The 13,444-nt window shown below is 39.2% G+C and overlaps 1 protein-coding gene across 9 annotated transcripts in view; it reads right to left on the bottom strand.

Moving 5' to 3' along the window:
- The window catches only part of ATP2B2 (ATPase plasma membrane Ca2+ transporting 2), a 363,788-nt gene that overhangs the window by 158,239 nt on the left and 192,105 nt on the right, over window positions 1-13,444 (bottom strand). For all 9 annotated transcript variants that reach the window (XM_010718404.3, XM_019620005.2, XM_010718405.3 and 6 more), the window contains one exon: window positions 10,840-11,322. In XM_010718404.3, the coding sequence (XP_010716706.1) occupies window positions 10,840-11,038 (199 nt within the window). In that variant the 5' untranslated portion in view covers window positions 11,039-11,322. The remainder of the gene's footprint in view (window positions 1-10,839; window positions 11,323-13,444) is intronic.

The raw sequence follows: 13,444 nt of genomic DNA, 5'->3' as shown, positions 1-13,444 counted from the left end.
ACACTTAAGGTGCAATTAAAAATAAACAGCAACTCCATCATTCCTTCAAAATCCTACACTGGAAGAAGGGGATGCAACACAAATGAAACGAGACAAGCACAGAGAAACTCACAGTGCTCCAGAATTTGTTATCCAAACTTCCAAACTAAGGCATGGAGTTAAACTGCAAGGAAAATTGTGAAGAAGTGCCTTTGCTGTACTGAGCTTAAGCAAGAACTAACTGAGCGCCTAGAATAAATTATCCCAAGTGGTAAGAATGTATTTTAATGGTTACACTTTCAGTTTTGCAACTTCAGTACTTAGAATATACCAGAAATCTGTCTTACTACCTTAATGCTAACAGGATCCTGGACAAACAGTATTCAATCTGTAGCATCAGAGGAGCTATGCCCTCATATGTAGTCAGAGTCAAGAAAATTTAACATGTTGAATGATATTAACTCTCTTCTCTCATTCCCTTGCATCTGTTTCAAAGACAAGCTCTCCTTTTCAAGCACGTCTTTAAAGAAATGGGCCGTCATCCATCTTCCCTAATCTCTGATTTTAATCAGAAAAATAAAAGAATCATGGCAGACTTTGAACAGTTCTAAAGGTTTGGTTCAACCCTCTTCCTACTATTCATTTTCTCAGTCATTCAGTGCCTTACAGGCCTACATTCAAGCTGCCCTAATACCAAAAAATGCAATGCCTTTGGAGAAGCAGTGGAAGGAGAGTAAGATAAAATGCAAAAGGAATAATCAAGAAAGTAGCACAGCCTAAGGAAGCTCAGGTTATTTAGTGAGTTATTGCAATGATTCAGCTCACAATCCACATGGGAAAAGACTATCTGCAGTCCTTAACGAATTCTGTACCAAAGCTGAGAGGAAACAAGGGCTAGTTAAAGTTATTGTTACAGAAATAGCAGCTACAAACACCCAGCTATTTCCATTATACAACAGAATTAATCTGCATTTAATATAATCCATGGTTAGATGGCCAAATTCTGGATTGGTAATAAGGGTGGGAGACTATAACGCATTGTTTTACTTGCCTCAAGGCAACGACAAGGAATGAGATTCCTAATAGCATACAGAAAGGATTTTTTTTTGCTTTATAAGTTAAAAAAAAAGTTAGTAAACCACGTTGTGAGCTATGTCAGATCATGTTATTCATTGTCTGTGAAAACGGGTTCTATGTCTGAGCTTCCCAAGATGCACGGGAAAAGCCTCCTTTGTCTTCAGTGGATCTACAACTGCAAGCATGTTTTCTAGAACACCGACAGACATATGGAAAAGATGACTGGAAGCCAGTAGAAATAATATCCAAAAATATTTAGGAAAAAAAAAAAGACAGGTCAGCAATAGTGACTGCATCACATTAAAGGCAATAAATATTGAGAAAACACTGATCTATTTGTATTGGAAGCACGTTTAGTTGACTACCAAAAGTACATCCCTTTGCCTTTATTTTCCCCTCACCTTTATAAATAAGAGGCACGTCAAACACCATCATTCTTTTCTTCTGAAAGACCTCTTGGAAAACAGATGGGAGCAGTAAATTTGATCAGTCTAGATTTGAAGGCTAAGCAGCAATTGCAAAAGGGAGGCAGGAAATGATTACTGCATCTGACATGCTATTCTTATCCCAAGTCTGTTCATACCAGTTATTGTCACAAGAAAAATGACCAGTCATCCAGCCATGCTACTTCCACTGGCACAGCTACTGAACTTGGACTTTCTTATTGAAAGCCACTGCCCCAGTAATAAAACTTTTAAATATTTTATCCAAACTTCTTTTTCCACTCTTCAGACATAACAAAGTCCTTTCTCATGAAAACATAGAAATGAAATGTTAAGTTTAAGAAGGATGTCAAGGATTGCAAGGAACGGCATCGACTGTCATCTGCCCAGCCTAAACATGATCCCCACAAAGACTTCAGCAGCTAAGTTTTCCAATTTCCTTGGCTCAGCTAGAAGCAACATTGCTGCTAACAATGATGCTTTGCAAAAAGTTTGGGAATACTTAATGGAGATGCAGATAAGTGTGTTGTCTTTAAATTTTAAGGTAGCATTATAAAGGGAGCACTTTCTACACCCCTTTAAGCATTAGTTGAGACAAGTGCTTAAGGGCTGTGCTCATCTCTCCTCTAGCAGTGCGACAAAAGCACTACATGCCAATTGTTTGCTTTCATAGGACACTTACAAAATAAGGCCAAAAAAATGCCTTTAGTAACTCTCTGATGTACTGCAAAGACAAACCTTAATTTCATCAAGGGCAAACTGGCTGCATCGATTGGATTATTCATTTGGCATAATGGACTTTGCTTTCTTCCTGCAGCTTTCTCAAATCAAGAACAAAATGAAGATAAATCAGCTCTCTCTCAAAGCTGACACTTGCTATATATTTATAGATTTCAAAGCCCTGCAATACAATAGAAGTGAGGTATTCATTACACCTGATTTTTTCCTTGGCAATACCGTTAACTCAGGCTGCACAGAGAACACAGATGCTTTCTAAGGAAAGGTTACAGCACAGGTCAGCAGCAGCTCCCACCTCTCTCCTCCCTTTAGGACTTCTTTACTTCTACCAATAAGCCCAGCACAGAGGTCGCTTTGATGCACATGCAGGCATACAAAACAAAATACCTCTTTGATCCTCCAAGCAAAGGACTAATTGCTTTTTTGCGAGGGTGTACCGCTAACGTAATCCTACTTCGCAATCTCAACAACTGACGTAATTGTCGAAGTTTATGAAATCTAAAAATTATTTCCCCATCATTATGGGCTCCTTTGCTATTAAGTTAAAAGACCTGGCCTCATCTCTTCCCATGCAATAAATGAACTAGTTACGTGAACAAGCTCAGATCACTATTTCAAAGAATGAGCCTACACATTTATCAACTGCGCCATATAACAGCAACTTTCCACCACTTGTTATTTTGTAGAATGGGAATGACATACTGTACTGAATCACTGCATTTAGATCAAGGAGAAACCCATGCCACAACATATCAGGGAAAATGCTACCCTATAATAACCTCTTGAGAAAGGGGGAAGGAATTACCTTAGCCAGACTTGCTTTGGACTTAGACCACACTGTCACTGCAATTGAGCTAATTATCATGAAGAAACTTTTAGACCTGTGCAAAATATTACATATATTTAACATTCAGCTCATCTGAGGTGTGACAGCAGAATGTATCCCTGCTGTCTGCAACCTGCATATATTTAACGTGCTATCTTAAAGAGAAAAGGATTCAGCTTGCATTAAAGTAGCTTTCTTTCTTAGTGTTACACCCACCGAAATAAGACCATCAGACTGAATGGATGATCTCTTGGGCAATCACACAAATAAACAAGAACCAGCCCTAGAAAAATCTCTGATGATGCTTAATATAGCAGGTAGAATACATTCAACTGCTTTCTTCCTTTCCTAAAGTTACTTTAAAGCAATGCAGTTTCACACAGAGATTTTTGCAAAGCATTTAGGAATCTCAAAGGAGCAGGTGAACTAGCTTCTATTTATTTTAAAAGCTTCACGGGGAAAACGCAGCATGCAATATTCCTCCAGTTTTCTAAAAGTAAATGAACAAATCCAAAGTAAATCAGCGACTTGCACAGTATGCCAAAAACCAGAAACAAAATGAGCAATGAAATTGTACTTATCACTTAGAAAAATCTAAGCCTTTCATTTGAGATGTTTATGTTTGGGTAACCTTTGAAAGAATGTTTGCTGTTCCATTACACAAACAATGGAAATATGAGATAAGGAAAATAATAGCAGTTGCCAAGAATGCTTCATGCACTTTTTCAAGCCATTAAACATGTAGATACTATTTTATAGATGTATAAGATACTGTGTTTATGGCACAGATGCACAGATACAGTTCATCCAGCCCCAGGGCCTGTGTGGGTCCCAGGGGCATGGAGCAGAAATCCTCAAAGCAGAGCTCTCTTGTCCCTTGTCTCTTGTCTGTGCTGGGAGACCCATTGAAGCACTGAGATGTGAAAGCCAACTTTAAGCCCACTAAGTCCAAGTATTACAACTTCAATTGACACATTATATACTGCATGCCAAAGCAGAACTCCTTGTTTCACATGCAGTATTAATGATCAGCCATCTTGACTAGATGTTTTCCATCTGTTCCCAATCTTTAAAGACCTACTATGACAATGACATTCAATGGGAACTTGGGTCAGGCCCAACGTTTCCCCACAGAACAGACAAGACATTTATTTAAACAATAAATGCCATGTAGCCAACGATCAGGGGCACAGCAGCCCCCACACGCTTACAGGGCAGAAGAGTCCCCAGAACATCTCCTCTGACGCTTCCATCCACACAGGGCAGGTATACCTGGGCTGCTCCCATCAGGACCCCTAAGCTACAGGTAGTATAGAACTGACTGTAGCATGCTGGGGGGACCCCAGCTGTATGCAGGGAACCTGTGAGGTGCTCTGTGGGGCAGTAAGCATTTATGAGAGTACAGAGAAGTGCCATGACACTACAAGTTCTTACCAGCTCAATCGAGATTAATATCGCAAGAGTGACCAGGTAGAATAGGAGTCCAAAGTTCACTGGTCTTTCCCATTCAAGGAAGGAAAAAAAAGAATTGCAAAAGGAAACCCTAACAGGCATGAACCGTGACAATAATGAAGGCTTTTTGTCATGGGAGAAGACTTCCATTGTTTAAACCAAGGTTTCCATGTGGGAAGAACATACACAAATAAGGACAAAGTGTGTACTTGGAGTTTGGCCTGGACATGTTGGCAAATTGGCTTGAAGTGCAAGTTCTGTTTTGACACCACACGTAAGGATGAGGAGTTGAACAGCACGGTGATCTGGAGAGAGGATTAAAAGCTCTGCTCTGGAGTTCTCTAAGGAAGCTGCACTGAAGTCCTTCAAAGTACTTTCGCTCAGCTCCCCACCCAAAGTCTTGAAATAGGAGAGCTGCTAACATAACTTTTTAAAAAAGATTGCAAGAGTATGATATTCATAGATTCATAGAATCTTTTGGGTTGGAAGGGATCCTTAAAGGTCACCTAGTCCAACTCCCCTGCTGAACAGGGGACACCAGCTCCATCAGGTGTTCAGAGACCCTCCAGTCTGAACTTGAACATCTACAGGGACAGGGCCTTCCACCACATCTCTGGGCAACCCATACCAGAATCTGCCTACCCTTATCATAAAAAAGCCTTCTTCCTTACGCCCAATCTGAATCCATCCTCTTTATTTTGAAGCCATTTCCCCTTTCACAGTAATTTTCACAGACTTCAATTTCTGGCAATCTACCATTTTTATTTCTATTTTCTATCTGTCTCAATATCTTTCATTCCTTTCTCTAATTGTATATACCTATAGCTCGTTTAATATAAAACAACTGAGTGGTGTACCTAGTTGAAATTCCACACGCACCAAGCAAGATTAACTTCAAAAAACTGTACATTAAGTTATTAATGGTGTATTTTTATAGACGCGCTCTTGAGGAACAAAATCTAGTACGTATTAAAAGCATCCATTTCATCTGGCTTGGTTCCTTTTTTCCCCCTCAGTTAAAACTGTAAAATGTTTTTCAGACTGTTAATGAAAGCCAACTACAGTTGGTTTAATTGGTATTAGGAATGTTTTTCCTATATAACAAATGTGAGAGAGGAAAAAAAATCCATCTATCTTAACTAAGGACTGTTATGGCAATAAAAAGTCAACCACTAAAAATATACTATCATTTAACTGTTAATTGATACTTTTTCTTGCCATGAAACCTTTCTACAGTATCCTAAGAGAATTACAGTTAAAAATATTTTTTAAAAAATCAACTTGCATTTTCACATTAACAGTAGGTTCCAATGGCTCACATCTTAATTGATCTCACACTCCACCAGATCACCTCCAGAAATTTTATCTACCTGGTAAGTACTTAAACAAAACAACTTCTGCAGTGCTGTAACATGATACCAATATGTAACATCTTTTGGAATTCCGGTTTCAGGCCAGATAGAGCAAATATTACCAAGGTACAAGGCTTTTCTTTATTTAAAAAAAATAAGAAAAACATAATTATGTACAGCTTCACATTTCATGCATATTAGAAATTACTACATCCAAGTTCCAAGCAAGAAATCGTGGAAGTTAATTCATTAACATATTCTTATAAGGAATATTTTTGTAATATGAAGAGACTGTAGTTAAGTAACTTAATGTAAATTGGTGCACATTATATAAAACCGTAGGTAAAGAACAGTTAACATTCATATCGGGAAATAATATATTCCAGTAAGAATATATTAAGATATATATATATACACACACATTTATATGTATTAGTAGTCTTTCTTACTTGGTATTCATCCAACTAATTCATCACATTTTACCAGCCATTCTTTATAAGGTATCACTAGAATCAGAGAATCACAGAATTGCTCAGGTTGGAAAAGACCTTAAAGGTCATCAAGTCCAACCATGACCTAACCATACTATCCTAACTAACAACCCTCTGCTAAATCATGTCCCTGAGCACCGCATCCAAACGGTTTTTAAAAACACATACAGGGATGGTGACTCAACCACCTCCCTGGGAAGCCTATTCCAGTGCTTAACCACCCTTTCTTTAAAGAAGTTTTTCCTGATATCCAATCTAAACCTCCCCTGGCACAATTTGAGGCCATTTCCCCTCATCCTGTCTCCTGTCACCAGTGAGAAGAGCTCTCGCTGCAACCACCTTTCACATACTGGAAGAGAGCAATAAGGTCTCCCCTCAGCCTCCTTTTCCCCAGACTGAACAGCCCCAGTTCCTTCAGTCTCTCCTCATAGGCCATATTCTCCAAGCCCTTCCCCAGCCTTGTTGCCCTTCTTTGGACCTGCTCCAGCACTTCCATGTCCTTTCTGTACTGCAGTGCCCAAAACTGGCACAGTACTCAAGGTGAGACCTCACCAATGCTGAGTACAGGGGCCAGGATTACTTCTCTAGTCCTGCTCACCACACCATTCCTGATCCAAGCCAGGATGCTATTGGCCTTCTTGGCCACCTGGGCACACTGCTGTTTCATATTCAGCCAACTGTCCTCTAGTAAGCCTGTTAACCAAGTTAACCTTGGCCCATCGATCCAGTCTATCCAGGTCCCTCTGTAGTGCCTTTCTGCCCTCAGGCAGATCAATGCTGCCTCCCAACCTGGTGTTATCTGCAAACTTACTGAGGGTGCACTCAATCCCCACATCAAGATCATTAATAAAGATGTTAAATAGAAGCGGCCCCAGTACCAAACCCTGGGGAACACTGCTCATGACCTGCAGCCAACTGGATTTAATTCCACTGACCACAACTCTTTGGGCCCAGCCATCCAGCCAGTGTTTCACCCGTCAGAGCATACACCCATCCGAACTGTGGGCAGCCAGATTCTCCACGAGAATGTTGGAGGAAGCGGGGGGAGGTGGGGACTCAAGTGGGCCTCAGAGACTCAGCACAGAAAATCATACAACTGCCATCCCAGCTCCTCCCAATGGAGAATTTAACATTGTTTTGAAAAATGACAGATAGCTGATCCTCTTTTATTTTCAGTATTATTAGAATAATGAAAGTGAAACTAATCTCAGCATAAATATTTTAAAAGAAAATTCAAGGAGATGCGTAGTTGTATTTTTTCACACTACAGATTTCCATTGGTTTTGAGAAGATTGCTTCTAGGAGCATCGGTAGCTTTTCATTATAATATAATCATTTTAATGCTGGAAATCCCTCAGGCATAACTGAGAGCTGAGACCCACACAGCATCTATACTTAGAAAACAGATCAAAGAAAATTTTAAGACTGAAGCCTTGTAATCCATGATGTTATGAATTCATTCAACATGCAGCAGACTAAAATTCAGCAGACTTTTAATATTAACTGAATTCTGACACGAGTTCAGAAAACACTGCTAAGTACCTGCACAGCAGCTAACATTCAACTTACGCAGAATGTCTTACCTTGAGAAGTTCAAGGCCTACAAAACAAAGCCCCAAAAAGGCACATCCAGTGTAAATGATTGATTCTAGCAATTCATAGGTAGCACATCAAATACTAACACGGAAAATTAATTCCTGAATAAATCACTGGACTAATCGCTACTTTTCTAAATTTTCTAAATATTGAGAAAGCCAGTAAGTTCAGATTAGACCAAATTGAAAGGTGCCTGCTTCCAGGATTTTGTTCCCCTCTGTTCAGTAGCTACTAAAGCCACACTTTAGACTTTGGGAAAACAAATTCCAAAAGAGCTTACAAAACAAGGAAAACCAAATTCAACACAAGTCCTTTTTGCAGTTTCATTCATACTCTCCCAGGACATTTGTTCAGCAAGATTTTGGGTTTGTGAAAAGAAGAAGCAGTTCTCTGCAGTGATGCTTACTGTGTTTTTCCCATAAAATCCATAGCACTCCAAACTATAACAACAAAAACAGTGGCAGTTGAATTAAATATGCTTCATCCTCCCACTCTGTTCCCCCAGAAGAAAAGGAAGGTGGGTGGTTGGAGAAGTGATTTGCAAGCATTGTGGCAAGGTATAGGATTGCATAACAACATTCCTTGGGGAATCCAAGGCTTGCTCCTCATGCCATCCAAATAAATAAATAAATGAAACCAACTCTGTGGGAGCATCTATTACGTACATCAATAATTTATCTGTAACTTGTGCCTAATTGATGTTAAAATTCCCCTTCCATACAAGAACTTATTTTGTTTCCTTCCTCCGAGAACAGTCATTTCTTTAAGGATATCCTCTTCACTGTATCGGGGCATCCTTACATTTTTGTACCTAGATACAAGAACAGTAATGGCTAGGACTTATGTCTAAGCAAATGCTTGACATAAGCCTCTACAGTTTTCCTATTGAATTCTTATAGATGCTTTTCTTTCAAATGAAAATTTGCGTGTTCAACAGAACATTTCAGAGACATTCTCTCTTAAAAGTATTTTTTCCCATGGAAAACAAAATAAGACCAAAGCTTAGTGTGGCTGGGAACATTTACTCCATCATCTAATTTAAAATTAAAACCCAACAGAGTCTTCATGATTCCAAGGCTATGCTGATTGCCATTTGAAGCTGGAAATGTTTTTCCCTAATGCACAAGTGATGAAGCATACGTAAGGCTCAGAGGAAAGTTACCTTATCTGAAGTATCAGATATAGATTACTGCTGGAGTCAGCATGCCACACTAGTTAGATCCACACACTCTGTTCCAATATGAGGAATTAAGTTTCCCTGATGTCACAAATTGAACAGATAATGCAATTAACATTTCCTTTGAAGTTCACATTGACCTGGTAACTACTAGAACAAGTTGGCAGAACTTTACTGAAGTCACTGAAGTGCTCTTGGCTCACCCAAACTGGGACTTCATCTTTGGTGTTTTACAATCCACTGAGGAATATTGAATGTGCTGAATCCCAAGTGGAATATATTTAAGTCAATCTTTATTCTGTTACATAAAAACAGGGATTCTGCACTTCTGTCTGGAATCCTCCAGATGCATCAGGGATGCATCAGAACTGGCACATGTTCCCTGAGGAGTCTATTATCTAGTGTGCAACAGCCCTTAGGCCCCTGTCTGAAAAACTGATGGACATCAGGTTATCTCAGGCACATGGCATGCACCCATTTTCTTACCTCACCCCTCCCAGAAAGAGGGATATCTGGGTAAGACAAGATATTTGGAGAAAATGAAGAACTATGTATGAAAAGGTGCCACTTGTATTCTAGGATAATTAGTGACAAGACAGTACATGAATGCTGAAGCACTATCACAGTTTCATTTAAATACAAAATTCATTTAATAATCCCATTCTGAGAAAGCACTATTCACAGCTTCACTTTCTAATGTCTAAACATTCTGAGATTGTATAAGATCAAGGGTAGGGTCATGAAAAATTTACAGCTAATTTTAAGATTAGGTATAGCTGCTCCTTTGGGACTCTTCAACTTGCAGTATCACATAATTTGATATTATAAATTACACAATTTACATGTTTGTGATAACACCAATAAATCAAGACTTTCAAGCATTGAAACAGAGGAAATAAAAATTCATCGTTTCGTTAAGAGAAGAGAAAGAAGCAAAGCTAACACTTCTATCTCGTTGAAAAAGAAAATTTAAGATGAACATTGTAACTACAAGACAAGATAAGCATTATAGATTGAAATACTGTGTTAATATCTTTGGAGATGAAAATACAATGATGGTGCTGAAAACCAGACAAATGACTGCTGACCAGGTAGAAAATTCCAGAGGCACTTAGAAGAATAGATATTGAGAAGTTATGAATGGCATCATTGAACATAAAAAATTAAGGAGCATAGCTATAAATACAAAAGCAGTCCAAACAATAAAAACATCAACATATTTATGTGTTGGTAATTATTAAAATTATCTGTGGTATAATTTTAATCTGGAGTTACGATTAGTAACCACAAAATATATTACGTATTGATCTAAAAAGGAACATAACATACCTCAGAAGTTAATTTTATATTCTCAAGATGTGTAAACACCTAAAAACTCTATTTAAGCAACTAGTCTGCACCTTTTTATTCCTTCCAGAAGTAAATGTGTTAAAGTCTCTTTATGATGTCATAAAAGAGGTGCTGATATTTTTTGACTGCATTTCAAAGAGATAACACACACTCATTTGTTTGAATAAGCAGCACCTTCTTATGCTATCCTTAACTACAGCTAGACAAACAAGTGACTGTTTTCCTCTTCTTTCCCTGAAAAGTTCTCTTTTTTTTTTATTGTTGTTAGGGACAAATATGTTTAAAATAAAACCTCTCAAACTCTCTGGAGAGAATTTATGCAAAGTCCCCTGATTCAACTGAAGGAAAATTTGCTTACCTTCTGTTGGTGATGTCTTCAGATGCCTGCAGAGCCCCTCTGTTTCCCCATATGTCTCTTTAATTTTTACCACTGCTTCTGTTCCTCGGAGTTCCATGAGGGAGCGCAGTTCTTGCAGGGTGCACCCAAATTCTCCTGCATGGTTGGCCTCATTTCTTTGGTTCTTGGAATAAAAATCACTATTTGTCATGTCACCCATGGTTACTGATTATATTGCTCCACTTGTTAGAGTTGATAGAAGCTTAAAATCGTTTAAAAACTGAAGGAGACGAGCCTCGAATTCCAGCCTAGGATTAAAAACAATCCAGCATTTGTCCAGTGAGCGACGTGGAGAATGCCTCTGGTGTGCAAGGTGCCCCTGATCGACTAGTGGTCCGCAGAACGGCTGCTTTCAAGGCTGCAGACCAGTTCCACTCCATTCACCATTTCCCATTATGCAGCACCCAGGCTGTAGAATCTACATGGTCATTTCTTCCTCTGGACCTTTGGAAACAAACAGAAAGCACTCATTACAAGGGTGAGCAACAATTCTTCACAAGGATGAATTCAAATTCATTCTATCAATGCAATTCGACTTGTCATTTAAGAACAGCTAGAGAGAAACACTCTACAGATGTCCTGTGAAATGCTGCAGGTGGTCAAAGCTAGCATGGACAACAAGGATACCAGTAGCTCTTAGGTAAAGCTCTCTACAGTTAAAGCACCAATAGCAGTGTTGCATACTTTAATCAAGTCCCCAGAGCAATTGTCAAATGAGATGGTTCATGAATATTAATGAGCAAGTGCTTAGTCCAGCACACTAGATGTGCCTCCAGTATGTGTGCTGGTTTGTACATCCACAGCAGTCATTCAGCTGACCAGAACACAGGCAAGCTTAAAGGCAGCCAAGTAACAAAAAATAATTAAACCATTAGTTTGTACAATGGGTAAGGTAGAAGTGTTTTTCAGTGCAAGGACAGGATACAGCCACCCCTTAGAAATTCAGAATATGTGTACATACACTACATCTTGCAGCTTCATTGCCGTGCAGGCAAACCTACTCCACAAAAGCGAGGGCTGCCCTCCCTACACTGCCCACAGCCTGCACAGCCACAGGCCTGCTAGCATCCCACACACATACAGCTATACTTGCACAGGGTTCCATTTTTTGATTTTACCATGTGTAGTGTTGAGAAAGTCACATTTGGACCATCTGGGAGGCAGCTGATTACTTGCTAAAATCAGCCTTTAAACTCTTTCCCCTTCCCATATTCTAATGAAGTTGATTTAAATACTGCCGAAAGCAGCTATTATATTTGGCACAGAGATTTAACAGAGATTAAAGGTTTCGTTTTTGCCTCAAGTGTGTGAATGCCTGTGCACTGTTAAATCTATAGGCCTTGGAATTGTTTTCTTGTGATGATAAAGGCCCCTATATAGCCCCAGCAGCCTTCTGATTCAGACCTGTCAGCCCCAGCCTTCTTGGTACAGCACCACACCGTGGATATTTGTTCACACAAAGAGGATTCCAAAGGGTTTCAAGCCCCAGTGTTACATCTGTGCATCAAATACAATCTCCTGCCCACATACAGATAACACACAGGCTTGATATTTCCACCAAACTAACTGCATTGCCACTGCCCTGCATGTGAGAAAGATCAAGTCCACTGCATTCACTAATTCCTCCTTGCTTCCAATGACACTACCTGTTCTGGAGCTGTCAGATAAACTTGCCTCAATGAGACAAACTGAATCTCTATCAGTGCATTAGCAGATAATTCAACATTCCCTTGATTTTGAGAAGAAAAAAAAGAAGAAGAAAAAATATACAACACTGAAGTTTTACAATATTGTAGGATGCAATAAAAATGACAGGTGACCGTCATTCTCTTCTTCCACCCTCCCTATTCATTGTCAGATATTCTGGTGCTAAGAGCTACTGCCAACTCTGTCACATATTACTTTTCAAGATAAGGATTTCAGCACAAAGCATGGCTTGCAGTGAGCAGTAAAGAGAAACTGGGAGCAGCAATGAAAGTGGGCTTTCATTTGCCAAGGAGAAGATATCCTGCTCTACCAAACAAGGCTTCCATGCTCGTATGCCAGACAGTGGTCACAGGAACAGTTAATTTCATGATAATTCCTTACATTAAGCATGCAGAAAAGGCCTTCGTTATCACTTTATCTGTTTACGAACAGGATGGATCATTATTCTGAACAGAAATAGCATCAGCCTGTAGCATTGTTTTGAAAAAAATGGCAAGATGCAGAAGTCACAGATGTCCTGCAAAACAGACTTCATCCCAAGAGGCACTGAATCACTGCAGCTTCTGCTGACGATAACCTCTCCACCACTCATTTCTTAAATAATTTCAGACTCTTCCTGACTTCAAATATGGTAAGATGTTGCTGACAGTTACCAAAAGCAAACCAAGATTTGGCCACAGCAAAGGATAACTAAAAAAATATTAAGAAGAAAGGAGGCATCAATCATAATAACTAAAATGACAGCCTGCTACTTATTTCCAGTGGGAAAAAAAACAAAAACAAAAACATTCCAGAGATTAGTACACCTAAAGATCTTGAACACTCAGTGCCTAAACCAGCTACAACATTCAAAAAAAAA

The sequence above is a fragment of the Meleagris gallopavo genome, chromosome 14 (assembly GCF_000146605.3).
Source record: "Meleagris gallopavo isolate NT-WF06-2002-E0010 breed Aviagen turkey brand Nicholas breeding stock chromosome 14, Turkey_5.1, whole genome shotgun sequence".
NCBI classification, from domain to species: domain Eukaryota; kingdom Metazoa; phylum Chordata; class Aves; order Galliformes; family Phasianidae; genus Meleagris; species Meleagris gallopavo.
Note: the sequence above shows the minus strand (reverse complement) of the source record. Positions and strands in the feature narration are given on the sequence as shown.